Source organism: Haliotis rufescens, unplaced genomic scaffold, assembly GCF_023055435.1.
Source record: "Haliotis rufescens isolate VD_foot unplaced genomic scaffold, xgHalRufe1.0.p SCAF_8, whole genome shotgun sequence".
NCBI classification, from domain to species: domain Eukaryota; kingdom Metazoa; phylum Mollusca; class Gastropoda; order Lepetellida; family Haliotidae; genus Haliotis; species Haliotis rufescens.
In genome coordinates, this window is record NW_025964372.1 from 5291995 (window position 1) to 5308727 (window position 16733).

General features: G+C 39.3%; 1 protein-coding gene across 6 annotated transcripts in view; it reads left to right on the forward strand.

Moving 5' to 3' along the window:
- Nucleotides 1-9402, forward strand: part of LOC124124212 (ribonuclease 3-like) — a 50388-nt gene extending 40986 nt beyond the window's left edge. For 2 of the 6 annotated variants that reach the window (XM_048388906.1, XM_048388907.1), the window contains 5 exons: nt 2123-2264; nt 3350-3432; nt 5072-5178; nt 6336-6481; nt 8255-9402. In XM_048388906.1, coding sequence (XP_048244863.1) covers nt 2123-2264; nt 3350-3432; nt 5072-5178; nt 6336-6481; nt 8255-8355 — 579 coding nt within the window. In that variant the 3' untranslated portion in view covers nt 8356-9402. The other 4 variants (XM_048388908.1, XM_048388910.1, XM_048388911.1 and 1 more) reach the window with 4 other exon arrangements.
- The last annotated feature ends 7331 nt before the right edge of the window (nt 9403-16733 follow it).

Consider the following 16733-nt stretch of genomic DNA (forward strand, 5'->3'; position numbering starts at 1 on the left):
GGGTACAATGAGTGAAGCCCATTTCTGGTGTCCCCCGCCGTGATATTGCTGGAATATTGCTAAAAGCGGCGTCAAACCATACTCACTCAATTTAAACAAAATGACAGCATCTAGTCATGAGGATCTGATCGATATACAACATCTATTGTAATAAAACAGGTCTTACCTCCTGGGCTGCATCAAACCATGTGAGCTCCTTGATTAAAGACATGAAAAAAATGTGGAAAATATCTGTCACAACAAGTTGACAGTACACATGCTTTGTAAATCCTGTAGTCTATCGAAATTTGTTCATTGAATTCCATGTTGTTTACAAACCTAGATTTTGATTGGACTATGCAATGTGGAATTCCAGGCAAGTTTGGCAAGGTTGGAAACTGGATTTTAACTGTCAGTTAACTGGCTTGCCTGGGGAACATGTGAATCCTTCAGTGACACATTACTTTCTCACTCTCCTGTGGAGAGTCTCCCTGAACCTCGACATGCTGAGATGTTAAATACGTCTGTATGTGTCCTCTGCAGCTGCTGAGATGTTAAATAAGTCTGTATGTGTCCTCTGCAGCTGCTGAGATGTTAAATACGTCGGTATGTGTCCTCTGCAGCTGCTGAGATGTTAAATAAGTCTGTATGTGTCCTCTGCAGCTGCTGAGATGTTAAATAAGTCTGTATGTGTCCTCTGCAGCTGCTGAGATGTTAAATACGTCTGTATGTGTCCTCTGCAGCTGCTGAGATGTTAAATAAGTCTGTATGTGTCCTCTGCAGCTGCTGAGATGTTAAATAAGTCTGTATGTGTCCTCTGCAGCTGCTGAGATGTTAAATAAGTCTGTATGTGTCCTCTGCAGCTGCTGAGATGTTAAATAAGTCTGTATGTGTCCTCTGCAGCTGCTGAGATGTTAAATAAGTCTGTATGTGTCCTCTGCAGCTGCTGAGATGTTAAATACATCTGTATGTGTCCTCTGCAGCTGCTGAGATGTTAAATAAGTCTGTATGTGTCCTCTGCAGCTGCTGAGATGTTAAATACGTCTGTATGTGTCCTCTGCAGCTGCTGAGATGTTAAATACATCTGTATGTGTCCTCTGCAGCTGCTGAGATGTTAAATAAGTCTGTATGTGTCCTCTGCAGCTGCTGAGATGTTAAATACGTCTGTATGTGTCCTCTGCAGCTGCTGAGATGTTAAATACATCTGTATGTGTCCTCTGCAGCTGCTGAGATGTTAAATACATCTGTATGTGTCCTCTGCAGCTGCTGAGATGTTAAATACATCTGTATGTGTCCTCTGCAGCTGCTGAGATGTTAAATACGTCTGTATGTGTCCTCTGCAGCTGCTGAGATGTTAAATACGTCTGTATGTGTCCTCTGCAGCTGCTGAGATGTTAAATAAGTCTGTATGTGTCCTCTGCAGCTACTGAGATGTTAAATAAGTCTGTATGTGTCCTCTGCAGCTACTGAGATGTTAAATAAGTCTGTATGTGTCCTCTGCAGCTACTGAGATGTTAAATAAGACTGTATGTGTCCTCTGCAGCTACTGAGAAGCTCACTTGTAAACAACCGCACCCAGTCTATCGTCTGTGACGACCTCGGCATGCTGAGACGTTAAATAAGACTGTATGTGTCCTCTGCAGCTACTGAGAAGCTCACTTGTAAACAACCGCACCCAGTCTATCGTCTGTGACGACCTCGGCATGCCGAGATGTTAAATAAGACTGTATGTGTCCTCTGCAGCTGCTGAGAAGCTCACTTGTAAACAACCGCACCCAGTCTATCGTCTGTGACGACCTCGGCATGCTGAGATGTTAAATAAGACTGTATGTGTCCTCTGCAGCTACTGAGAAGCTCACTTGTAAACAACCGCACCCAGTCTATCGTCTGTGACGACCTCGGCATGCTGAGATGTTAAATAAGACTGTATGTGTCCTCTGCAGCTGCTGAGAAGCTCACTTGTAAACAACCGCACCCAGTCTATCGTCTGTGACGACCTCGGCATGCTGAGATGTTAAATAAGACTGTATGTGTCCTCTGCAGCTACTGAGAAGCTCACTTGTAAACAACCGCACCCAGTCTATCGTCTGTGACGACCTCGGCATGCTGAGATGTTAAATAAGACTGTATGTGTCCTCTGCAGCTGCTGAGAAGCTCACTTGTAAACAACCGCACCCAGTCTATCGTCTGTGACGACCTCGGCATGCCAGCGTACGTCATCTACGACAAACAGGGTCGAGAGAAGATTGAGATGAAAACGAAGGAGAAAGCTGATCTCCTGGAAGGTATGTAGCTGGTGATTTCTGTATTGTCTTCATGGTCAACTGTCTGGTTATTTACCTATTAAATAGGAACGCAGTTTGAAAGGGAAAGAAACTTGGAACAGTGACTCAATTCAAACCTAGAACACATCAATTTATTCAAAGCAGAATCAACCTACTTTAGTCAAATAGTTTGCTGTGTAAACAACTCAAAGATGGGCCAGTCTGTTAAGTTCTAGGCTTCACATATTGCCATGATTGTGTGTGTTGAAGATGCAACATTGATGATCAGCAGCCTGGTGAATAGGACTACTTCAAGGTTTTTTAGTGAATCGACCACGGTCACCGGTGACTTTTCTTATGTCTTTTGCCACATTCATGTAAAGGTCAAAGGTCAAAGGTCAAAGGTCAGGGTAGCAAAATATATAGTGAAATATTTATTAGGTCACTTTTTGATCATTGTGATACTTCGCTGTGTTTTATGCACCATCTTCCTCCAGACTTTGGTTTTATGTGTCATCTTGAGGGATAAATATCCTCCAAATACGTAACTCATCCTAATAGTAGAACAGCAGTGAACAGTTGGATTTTGATGTGTGTGTTTTCTGAAAAATGATGTTTTTCATGTCGTGAACTTTTGCTTCAACATTTGTGCGACCTATAACATGATAACTAGGTGCAAGGATTCTTTTCAAATTTAGGGAACAGTTTCCATCCTAATAGAAGAACAGCAGTGAACAGTTGGATTTTGATGTGTGTGTTTTCTGAAAAATGATGTTTTTCATGTCGTGAACTTTTGCTTCAACATTTGTGCGACCTATAACTTGAAAACTACTTCATAGATTCTTTTCCAATAGGGGTTACAGTTTGTTTACAAATAGGAAAGTTTGTGAAGTTTGTTTTCCATATTTCAATTTAGATTTTGAATTTTTGTCTTGTTACTGTTGTTTTTACTCCCAAACATTCATAAATAATATGTATGAGCAGACAAAAACATTAAGACATCCTCTTTGTTTTGACAACTTTTTTTCAAGCATGACCTTTGAATATCGATATCTTTATTTGGACAATCATTGTTCCTGTGTTCATAGCCTTGATTCGTCTTTTAGCTTTGCTGGGGGCCCTGTTTGTGGACAAAGATCTGAAGTATTGTGAGGTGTTCTGCAATGTCTGCTTCTTCCCAAGACTGAAGGTCAGTTTAACTGAAGACATTCTTACCAATTAACGGGGCGGTCGGGTAGCCTAGTGGTTAAAGCGTTCGCTCGTCATGCCGAAGACCCGGGTTCGATTCCCGACATGGGTACAATGTGTGGAGCCCATTCTGGTGTCCCCTGCTGGAATATTGCTAAAAGCGGCGTTAAACCCAACTCACTCACTCTTACCAAACAACCTCAAGGTAGGACAAATCTTGCTCAGCCGAAAGCTCTGTGCAGAGTTGTGTCCTTGGTTTACCAAGGTGATCAATATTGAAACTCTTAACATTTAGGTTTTTGTACTGCCCTTCCAAATAAAGAAATGGCCACCTAGACATGCATCACACTCATAAAAACCTCCATTTACTTGCGTTGTTAAAATAGTCATCGAAAGATCTGCAGTTCACTCGACAGAATTTTGTTGTGCCAGGATGCAGCCCGCATTGTGATCCATGCTTTTAGGTTTGCTGATGCTGCAACAGTATTCCAGCAATGTATCAGCAGGCCAAACAAGTACAGCAAATGGGACATAACGTGTACGCGAGAGTGGCAGCGCGTTACTGCCCAAGACAGGGTCACTTGTACATGTGACTGCAAGTCAGTAGACTACAGATGTCTGCAACGAGCACAAAAAAGTCTATTATTATCATTTATCAAAAATATGAAACAATGTTAACATGATTAAGTACAGCTTTAGAAATTATACTTCTTACCGTATTGTGTGGAATAATTGTTTTAGAAATAACAATTAAAGTCAAATTTGGAGAAACAAGTTGTTGTTTGTTTTCAAACTCTATTAAGCTTCTGAGGACAATAAGTTTAATGTTCGTAGAGAAGATTTAATCATAGTGTGGCAACAAAGAAAGTTTGTTGTTGACACTAGTACACACAGGAAAGAAGTGAGGTTTCCTGCCCTGCGCATATGCAAGAGGCTCAAGCAGCAAGATACTATTACCTGCACAACTGATTATTGATAGGTGACAGTGAAGAGGACTTCTGTTGAAAATTTGAAGATTTATTTAGTGTGATGACAGCCATGGAAATGATGTAACAGAGATAGTTTCTTAGAATCATAACAATCATACCTATTGTTTTGATGTTTGAATAGGTTAGGCTACACATTTTTTTTATTTTTGTTTCACAGACTCACTCCCTCTACTGAAAAGCAGCCAGTCTAAGAATGTCTCCCGCTAGAAATACAAACCCTCTTATACAATATTAAATGTTATGATTTTATATATAGTCCATGTCTACTACCACTGATTCAAAAGGCCACCTGCAGTTTTAACTCTACAGCAAAATGACTTTCATATAAATAAATAAATAATTAATTGACATTTATTTTATTTCGACTGACCATTCGCGGAAAAGCTGAAATATATCTGTGAAACATAAGATTAAAACGTGTGACCTGATGTATACAAGGAATGACAGGGAAGTCTTGTGTAAATGTTGTGTCCGTGACTATCTGCAGTACCCATATGGTAGGAGAACCAAACCCAGGCCTAAGTGTAAGGAGCTAACGCCTCAACCACTAAGCTATACAACTGTCCTGATTTGATGCGAAAGAAAAAAAAGAACGTAGCCCTATTGATATGTCAGATATGATAATAAAAGCAAACCAAATTGCTCTTCCAGATGTTCATCATGAACCAGGACTGGAATGACCCCAAGTCTCAGTTACAGCAGTGTTGTCTGACCCTGAGAGAGCTGGACGGTGGAGAGCCGGACATACCTGTCTATAAGTAAGTGTTGTCTGACCCTGAGAGAGCCGGACATACCTGTCTATAAGTAAGTGTTGTCTGACCCTGAGAGAGCCGGACATACCTGTCTATAAGTAAGTGTTGTCTGACACTGAGAGCCAGACATACCTGTCTATAAGTAAGTGTCGTCTGACCCTGAGAGAGCCCGACATACCTGTCTATAAGTAAGTGTTGTCTGACACTGAGAGCCAGACATACCTGTCTATAAGTAAGTGGTGTCTGACCCTGAGAGAGCCGGACATACCTGTCTATAAGTAAGTGTTGTCTGACCCTGAGAGAGCCAGACATACCTAGGGGCGGTCAGGTAGCCTAGTGGTTAAAGCGTAAGACCCGGGTTCGACTCGGACATGGGTTCAATATGTGAAGCCCATTTCTGGTGTCCCCCCACCATGATATTGCTAGAATATTGCTAAAAGCATCGTAAAACCATACTCAGTCACTCACCCACACATACCTGTCTATAAGTAAGTGTTGTCTGACCCTGAGAGAGCCAGACATACCTAGGGGCGGTCGGGTAGCCTAGTGGTTAAAGCGTTCACTGAAGACCCGGGTTCGATTCCTGACATGGGTACAATGTGTGAAGCCCATTTTTGGTGTCCCCTACCGTGATATTGCTGGAATATTGCTAAAAGCTGTGTAAGACCATACTCACTCACTCACCAAGACATACCTGTCTATAAGTAAGTGTTGTCTGACCCTGAGAGCTGGACGGTGTAGCGCCAGACATACCTGTCTGTAAGTAAGTGCGCCGCGATTCGCTGTGCAGAGTTGCATCCCTGTGCTCGTGGGTTTCACCGAAGTGGTAAACATCTGAGACCTGCATCACTTTAGGCTTTCCTCCCACATTATGCTGACAAGCCATGATATAACTGTAATACTGCTGAAAGCAACTCACTCACTGTAAGTAAGTTTTGTCTGACAGTGAGAGAGACAGACATACCTAAATAAGTGTTGTCTGACCCAAAAACTATGACAGGCTTTAGAGAAAGCTCCAATCTATGTGGTCTCCCTAAGGACATGAGAAATCCTACACAATTGATATATAAATTATACATGCATAATCTGCCCTCAAGAGCAGGATTGCATGTTGATCAGGCATACATGGAACACGTGTCATCATTATCACAATTTCTCCACAGGGTCATAGAGTCTCGTGGTCCGACCAACACCAGGCAGTACGTGGTGGCAGTGTACTTCCGGGGGGAGCGGCTAGCCACGGGCATGGGTCACAGCATCCAGCGGGCAGAGATGAAGGCAGCCACTAATGCTTTGCAGAATAGAGCAGGTAAGGAAGGGTTTGTGTTCCCTGTGGGAGTGCTGTCTGCCCCAGTACCCCAGGCATGTGGGAAGAGCAGACTGGTGGGGTTAGAGTGGTTACCCTGTGTGACCTGACCTGACTGGTTGTGTGACCTGACTGGTTGTGTGACCTGACTGGCTGTGTGACCTGACTGGCTGTGTGGCCTGACTGGTTGTGTGACCTGACTGGCTGTGTGACCTGACCTGACTGGTTACGTGATTTGACTGACTGTGTGACCTGTGTGGCTGTGTGGCCTGACTGACTGTGTGGCCTGACTGGTAGTGTGACCTGTGTGGCTGTGTGGCCTGACTGCCTGTGTGGCCTGACTGGCAGTGTGACCTGACTGGTTGTGTGACCTGTGTGGCTGTGTGACCTGACTGGCTGTGTGGCCTGACTGGCTGTGTGGCCTGACTGGCTGTGTGACCTGACCGGTTGTGTGGCCTGACTGGCTGTGTGGCCTGACTGGTTGTGTTGCCTGACTGGTTGTGTGACCTGACTGGCTGTGTGACCTGACCGGTTGTGTGGCCTGACTGGTTGTGTGACCTGACTGGCAGTGTGGCCTGACTGGCTGTGTGTCCTGACCGGTTGTGTGACCTGACCTGACTGGTTATGTGATTTGACTGACTGTGTGACCTGACTGGTTGTGTGACCTGACTGGCTGTGTGACCTGACTGGTTGTGTGACCTGACTGGCAGTGTGACCTGACCGGCTGTTTGGCCTGACTGGTTGTGTGACCTGACTGGCAGTGTGACCTGACTGGTTATGTGATTTGACTGACTGTGTGACCTGACCGGCTGTTTGGCCTGACTTGTTGTCTGACCTGACTGGCAGTGTGACCTGACCGGCTGTTTGGCCTGACTGGTTGTCTGACCTGACTGGCTGTTTGGCCTGACTGGTTGTGTGACCTGACTGGCTGTGTGACCTGACTGGTTGTGTGACCTGACTGGCAGTGTGACCTGACTGGTTATGTGATTTGACTGACTGTGTGACCTGACTGGTTGTGTGACCTGTGTGGCTGTGTGGCCTGACTGGCTGTGTGACATGACTGGTTGTGTGACCTGACCTGACAATGTGACCTGACTGATTGTTTAACCTGACTGATTGTCTGACCTGACTGGCTGTGTGACCTGACCTGACAGTGTAACCTGCTCTGACTGGCTGTGTGACCTGACTGGCTGTGTGACCTGACCTGACTGACTGTGAGACTTGATTGACTGTGAGACCTTTCAGGCTTCCTTTATAACTGGAATACTGCTGACTGCTGCGATAATCGGGTGATTATCACTCATGAATAGGTACTCAATTTTAGAACGAGGTTTTAATAAGTGCTTTGTGAAGTGATAATCATTAACCCCTAGTTTTATGTACGTCATCTTTACAAGTTCATTTCACAGCATAGTCCTCTCTGTGTGTGAAACTATTTGGAGTTTTGCAACTGTGAGAGACAGCTGTGAATAAATTGTACATTGTTTATAATTATTAATGACACATCCGGTTACCGATATCTAAATAAATAATGTCTCTTGTGGTATGGCTAAAAATCTATATTAAGGCTCCAATGACTTTTTAGATCCCATCCGAGCCCCTATTATGTGATACCTTAATGGAAACTTTTCTACATGAATTTTGTATTAAGATGTTGAAAGCTACTGTGAAATTAGTGAATAGATTTTGGGTAAATCCATCCTTATAATTCTTGCCTGCAATGATCATAGTTTCTTCATCTTGTCTGCGTTCATAAGTCCTTTTTTCGTTTTGCAGAATTGTTCCCAATATTGGCTCATCAGAAACGTTACCTGCAGACGCGGCACAAGCGGAAACGAAAACAGAGCAAGCGACAAGGTGACAGCTCACATGACTGAAAAATTAAGAAAGGAAACATGTATGTACACAAAGGAAGAACCAGAAAGACTTTGTCTTGTCAGCAGGGACAACAAACAACTGGATGTATTCTTGTCTGAAGATGAATGCAAACTTAAGCGAGGGACTTATTATATCCAGAACACAAAACTATGGAAATTTTTGTGTTTCTGTTATCCAGAACACGAACCTTGGGAAAGGAAAGGCGTTTTCTTGTTTGGAACACTAAACTAAATGAGAAGCTTTCTGTTTTTCCAAAATATGCACCCGAGGGAAGGGAAAGTCTTTCTCTTGTGTGGAAAAACAAAAGCTAAGGAAAATGCTTATTGTTGTCGGGACCATCACTGTGAGGGAAAGGCTTTCTCGTGTCCAGATTACAAAAACCAAGGGATAGGCTTTCATTTCTCCAGAACCTAAAAATAAGGGAAAGGCTTTCTTGTGTATGGACCACAAAACTAAATAAAAGGTTGCCTGTTGTCAGGAACGCAGGCCTAGGGGAAGTGAAAGACTTTCTCATGTCCAGATAGGCAAGCTATAAGAAGGCCTTTCTGATGTCTGGAACATGAAAGTACGGGAAAGGCTTTCTCATGTTTGGTACACTAAACAAAGGTGAAAGTCATTGATCCAAAGGGAAGGGGCGATTTATCGCATCAGGTCTCAAGTAAATCACACATGAAATCATGTAAACATCCAAGATGCTATTGATGTGTTCTATTTCAGAGTGCTAGTATATACATATGTGTCTGTCTTGTAGCATCAGCCACAGTTCTGTGAGGTGTGCCAGTTGTATGTGAGGTTGAACAGTGAGTGGAAGTGATTATTTTGTGAAACCTGCAATCCTGTCTTAGATGTATTTCCCCTTGAGTGTAATAGCAAAATGAAATGGACGGATGTGAGAATAAATTGTGCTGTCTCTTCCCTGTAAACATGATGTTTTTGAATCATGCAGCTGTGCTGTCTATTTTATATCTATTTTGCCACGGTTTACTATTGTTCATTGTACATACATCACATGGTCTTTTGATGCCACAGTAAAAACGCTTATTGTAGTCTTGTGTTGTTGTGATTCTCCAGACATCAAGACCACTTGGTGGGGGTTCAGGGACAGTATCCCTCCTCAGCATCTCTGTTTTAAGATATACTACTCAAAAGAAGTTAAAAGACCACCTTATGCTTTCATATTACTATAGTTAATCTGTCAAGGTAATAAGGGACGGCCAGGTAGCCTGGTGGTTAAAGCGTTCGCTCGTCACACCGAGGACCAGGGTTCGATTCATGACATGGGTACAATGTGTGAAGCCCTTTTCTTGTCTCCCCCGCCATGACATTGCTGGAATATTGCTAAAAGCTGTGTAAAACCAAACTCACTCACTCAAGGCAATAAAAACTAACCATAATACTAATATGAAAGAATCGGGTGATCCTTAACTTCTCCGGAATAGTATATTACTGGTGAAGTCTGGTTGGTTACAATGTGTGGCTGATAGCTTACATGCTGTGGTATAACTGAAATATTGTTCAATGCACCTTTCAATCAAATCACGAATGATTGGAGTGATAAAGTTATTGCCTCAACAATGTATCTCACAACTCATCACAAAGACACTGGAAGGATGAAGATAGGACAATGGAAGAACTTTATTTACATTGATACACGTTAGCTAATACCAAGTGAGAACTGTTGATACTAACAATATTTACTGACATCAGTGCTACCAGATGGATATGATGCAGATGCATGCAAGTGCCGGAATACATTTCTGAAATTGACAGTAATGTACTAACAACATATGTGCAGAGGATGAGGCACATTTTGCACAGTTGAAGCATATTGAACAATGATACATTCAGAGTTGACTGTATAAATAAATATAACAATGTCAGGTTGACATCTATATCAATAATAGTTAATAGTCGTGAACTCCTGAGGACAAGAAAAAATGGTGACTTATCCATGGTTCGACACATCCAACTCGACATCAGAATGTACCACATTGCATTTTTGAGTAAATAACATTTGCATTAGTGTTAGAATTGGCATTGGTCCTATAGTCCTTGCCAAAATGTCCTCTAGTTGAGGAATCGCAAGGACAAGTAGAATTTTGCCCTTTTTACAGGTTTTTCTATGTGTCATTATAAGGATTAGCGGACTGAGAGTGTTAGTTTCTATTGCAGAGACAGAAAACATCAAAAGCATTTAAACATGTTAATGATCAGTATGATTCCCAAAATAAACATGGGGATTCAGAAGTTGAAAGAAGATGTAAAAAGAGGCAAACTTTTTAGATAACTGCTGATCCAGCTACAAGATTGATTTAATGTATTTCGTGTTGTTATCAATTCCAAGCAGGCACATATAAACAACCTTATGACTGCCCCCGGCACACTTGAACAACAATAGCATGTATCCCTGTAGTGTACGCATGATCCGATATATCAGAGAGCATTTAAGACAAAGATATAGAAGACTTCTAATGAAGCCAGGAACAGCATGTGTGCTCCATGAACTCGGACACATGCAATCTGTTTATGAACCTCATTCTTTACATTTTCATCATGGATGACATATTTTGAAGTATGTCAAGATATCTCATCTATTATCTAGCCTCACTGCACTATTCATGAAAATATTAATTTATTTCCTTGTTAATAGACTCTTCTCTTCAAACATCTAATTGAACATTCATTTAGTTTCAAGATGTATGCAAGTGTGTACCATATTTGACGTAATAAGCGCCCAGGGCTCTCTCAAAATCGAAATACGAGTTGAAAGATAAATATTGTTGTTTATGCTAAAATATTTATGTACAACAGATATATTTTTCCATAATTTAATTGCCCATAATTAAGGGTGCATATAACACATGAGTGCGTATTGGGATTGTTCCCTAGCCAATATATTAGCAAATGTCACCGTGGGCGCTTATTAGAGCGGGGCGCTTATGATCGAATACGGTATGCATCATTTATGTACATAAAGTACCCCATAATGAATACGCTACATTCTCATACATCCCAGTGTTATAGTTTTCTAGCAATCATGCTCTCATGTTTACAAAATGACATTTCACAATATAGAATAAATGTGAATATTAATATAAGTACAATATTCTCAAATATACATTTCATATGTGCGCAGTGGTTGGAAGTAAGAGCAACATCTCTCGGCATCAGGCTGCACTGAATAGCAATCAACCAAGTCAGTTTATCCAAAGTCGGTTTAGTCTCAATTCAGTTGTCTCTTCTTTAAAAAGCAGTAGGGTGCTAAGGATCTATTCTGTCCCCAGGTCAAAAAAGGGCGTGAAAAGTCTTATTAAGTATACAGACAGTTGTGTCAAATTTTGAGTAATGGCATGGATCTTCTTGTCAAATACATACAGTAACGGTTTTGGTAGTTATATAAAATATATACACTAATGGTTTTGATAGTTACCATATTCATTAGGAACCTCTGCCAGAAACAAAGACTCACTGGTTTAGATAGGTATATAACATATATACAGTATTGACTCGAGTCGATATGTTAAATCTATTTACAATGATAGATCAGATAGTCATGTCAAATATATACGATAATGACTCGGTTATCTTAAATATACAGTTATGGCTCAGATAGATTGATATAGATAGCTATTGATATATTCTTTACATTTTCATCATGGATAAATATCGTGAAGTACGTCAAGATATCTCAGCTGTTATCAAGCCTCACTTCACTATTATATATATATATATTCATGGAAATATTCCTTTATTTCCTTGTTAATAGATTCTTTGCTTCAAACATCTAAATGGACATTCATTTATTTTCAAAACACACACACATACACAGAAATGAATGAGTATGTCCTTTACAATAATAATAAATAATCTGATAATCTTGTCAAATATATACAACAATGACTGATGGTCTTTATATACAGTAATGGCACAGATAATTATTTGAAATATACAGATAATCTTGTCAAATATATACAGCAATGGATCAGATAGTTGTGATGGTATTTAAAAAAATACAGTTATGTCTCAGATAGTCCTGTAAAGTATATATACAGTAATGTTTTAGATAGTTTTATAAAATATATACAGTAATGACTTTGTTATTTTAAATGTACAGCAATGGATCAGATAGTCTTGTCAAATATACACAGAAATGATTCAGATAGTTACATAAAATCTATACAGTAATGGCTCAGATAGGCCCAGCAAATATACCAGTTTACAGTTAAGGCTAAGAATGTCCTTAATCATAAACACTATCTGCTCTGGTAGTCCTGTCAAGTATAAAGTAATGGCGCAGATAAATATTATTAACATACAGTGATGGTTCAGTCTTGGTACCTCGCACAGATAGTCTTGTCAAATATGTACAGTAATGGATCAGATAAAAAAAAATTAATATACAGTGATGGCTCAGTCTTGGTACATCGTACAGATAGTCTTGTCAAATATATACAGTAATGGCACAGATAAATATTATTAATATACAGTGATGGTTCAGTCTTGGTACATCGCACAGATAGTCTTGTCAAATATAGACAGTAATGGCACAGATAAATATCTTTAATATACAGTAATGGCTCAGTCTTGGTACATTGCACAGATAGTCTTGTCAAATATATACAGTAATGGCACAGATAAATGTTATTAACATACAGTGATGGTTCAGTCTTGGTACATTGCACAGATAGTCTTGTCAAATATAGACAGTAATGGATCAGATAGTCTTGTACAGTAATTGTTTAAATAGTACTGGCTCGGATAATCTTGTCAAATGTTTACAATAATGACTCAGATAGTCTTTTCAAATATGTACAATAATGGCTCAAAATGTCCTTCAATCATATACTCTATTTGCTCACATAGTCTTGTCAAGTATAAAGAAGTGTTTCAGATAACTATTATTAATACAGTGATCACACAGATAGTCTTGTCAAATATATTCAGTAATGCATCGGATAGCCCTGTCAAATACAAGTATACAGTAATGGATCAGATAACTTTATAAAATATACAGTTATAGCTCAGATAGTCGTTTAATTATATTACATTATTTGCTCACATAGTCTTGTCAAATATATGCAGTATTGGATCAGATAATCTTGTACAGTAATGGTTTTATGTAGTTATTTTAAATATGTACAGTAATGTCTCATATAGTTTTTGTCAAATATATACAATAATGGCTCAGATGTTCTTGTCAAATACACAGTAAAGGCTCAGATAGTCTTGTCAAATATATGCAGCAATGGGTCAGACGATCTTGTACAGTAATGGTTAAATAGTTATTTATAACATATAGAGGATGTTATTTGAGTGTTCATATCATACAATATTAACGACACGAGACATTGTATGACATAACGCGAATCTAATGTTCTGTTTATTACCGAGGAAGATGTCTACATACAGAGCCGAATTATGTGTTTACCAGTATAAGGACAGCAAGTTGCAACAGTAGCGGAACCACAATTTGTCAAATGACATTGACAATCTTCAGCTATGGCTTTGTTTATAGTGTGACATTCCGACCTCACATCACAATAAGATTCAAATGATGTCAACATTGCTGTCCGGAAGACTGAAACAATAGACAGTATCGTGACGAGATGTGACCCTAGGGCACATGAGACTTTTATCAACCTGATATGTTTGCCCCCGTAGGTAATAAATACAGTAATGTCTCAAATAGTTTTTGTAAAATATATCCAGTAATGGTTTGGATAGTTGTGTCAAATATATACAGTAAACACAGACAGTCACAGTAAATATATCCAGTAATGGCTCAGATAGTTGTGTCAAATATATACAGTAATAGCATAGACAGTCACAGTAAATATATCCAGTAATGGCTCAGATAGTTGTATCAAATATATACAGTAATAGCATAGACAGTCACAGTAAATATATCCAGTAATGGCTCAGATAGTTGTATCAAATATATACAGTAAACACATAGACAGTCACAGTAAATATATCCAGTAATGGCTCAGATAGTTGTATCAAATATATACAAGAATAGCACAGACAGTCACAGCAAATATATCCAGTAATGGCTCAGATAGTTGTATCAAATATATACAGTAATAGCATAGACAGTCACAGTAAATATATCCAGTAATGGCTAAGATAGTTGTGTCAAATATATACAGGAATGGCATAGACAGTCACAGCAAATTTATCCAGTAATGGCTCAGATATTTGTATCAAATATATACAATAATAGCATAGACAGTCACAGCAAATATATCCAGTAATGGCTCAGATAGTTGTATCAAATATATACAATAATAGCATAGACAGTCACAGTAAATATATCCAGTAATGGCTCATAAATATTTTTAAAAATACAGTAATGTCTTAATTGGTCCTGTAAAATGTATGCAGTAATGGTTTAGAAAGTATAAAAAATATAATACAATAATGACTCAGTTATTTTTAATGTACAGTAATGGTGCAGATAGTCTTGTCCAATATATACAGTAATGGCTCAGATAGGCTTGTCAAATATATACAGTAATTAAACAGTGAACTGTTGGTTTTTTTAACTTTAATACAGAATTCTCCTTGCAACTTGTATTAGAACATGTTATTGACAAGAAACAGCCAACATCATGTATGTATGCACACTAGGTCTACTTCTAACTACTGGATGTATTTATACAAAAATAGTGCCATGGCACTGTAGCTCAGCAGGATATGTAGTCAACCGTTCCAAATGTCTACAAAAACAGCACCTTTTTAAATAAAAATAGATAACTATTCAAATATTTTCTGCAAAAATACTGGGGTCTAAAACATATTTGAAACAAGTAACTAAATTACCTCAATATTTCTATATCTACCTGTACAACACTGCAAAGTACAATATATATATATATATATATATATATATATATATATATATATATATATACAAAAATGAGGTAAATGTTCACTCGGTGAATATATATATATTATTTTTTTCTATCGCCATACAATTTTGCGAAATGTTTAAAAAACACAAAAGAAACCCTTAAAAATTCTCATGAAATACATCTCCCAAAGTGACACAGAAAACATTTCCATGGATACTTCTACCATCTACCATCATGGCAGAAATAAATCAAGCTGTCATTAGCAAAGCACATCGGCAAAAACATGTGTGATGATAACATAAATACCAATATCAAAGATCGTCCATCCACAATAACAATACACTATTTGCCATAATAAGCGCCTTGGGTGCTTTGAAAATTTACAAAGGGGGCAATTATTGAAACCATACATATTGAGTTCCATTTTGAGTCAAAACTAGCAAACTTAATTCGAAAGGTCGGTGAAACTAACATGTTTTTCATATTACCCCTTCTACCCTGTTGTTTTCTGTGTTAATAAAATGTGTAATATACAAAAGAAAATATATGGCCTGTTATGTAAATTTTCTGTCTTAGCTTGGGGTGCTTACATAATCACCTCCAGATTTGTCTAGAAGTGGGTCAGGAGGCGTTGTTCATAGGAGCAGGGCGCTTTATACTGTGGGGCGGTACACATAGAGGTTATCACGCGAGTGTGTTTGGGGATGGTAAATATCCTGCATTAGGAATAAACATTGTATTTAGCGAGCCTTGGCGAGCCAAATACATAGTGTTTATTCCTAATACAGGATATTTACCATCCCCAAACACACAAGCGTGATAACCTCTTTATCATATAATGTCATTCTTTAATTCTGTGCTTCAAAATCGCTTTCCCTCTCTCACAAACATTACCAAAACATTGCGAGTTTTCCTGGAATGCGCGCATTAATATTTATTACGTCATAGAGTAAGTGATGTGTCAGTCGGACAGTGACAGTAGCCAATATAGTTCCAACTGAAATCTGTTTCTTATCCAGTGGCGAAGCAACATATATGCAAAACAACAATTGTTTTTAATTGCCTTTTGCGGCAATCCATCGGTCTGTCCGCTAGAGTAACTGCCCTTTGTCAAAGGGAAGCTACTCTAACCCTAGTCTATGAGACGTCATGGCCACAGTCCGAAGTTGTTGACAGTCAGTCTGTCCTGTCATAACATTAAGAAGTGTAGTCAGATGTACACACAGCAACAAAACGAAACAAGGTAACAATTCAAATATATTTCGGCCAAATCCAACTATTTTAATTTGTGGAGAAGGTTTCAAGCCGCAGAGGTCTACAAGCACAGATATGGCTACTGATCCTGCTTGGCTAGGCCTCGTGCCCTCGCAAAATTTGTCTCGAAATTTATATCTCCAAAGTTGCCAAAACTTATAAAATGCCTTAGCTACGTCACAGTTAGACACTGATTTTCAGTATATTAGACTGTTCGTTTGAAAATGATGGCAGTTATCCCTGTAGTTTATCCAGATTCCCGATGGTTA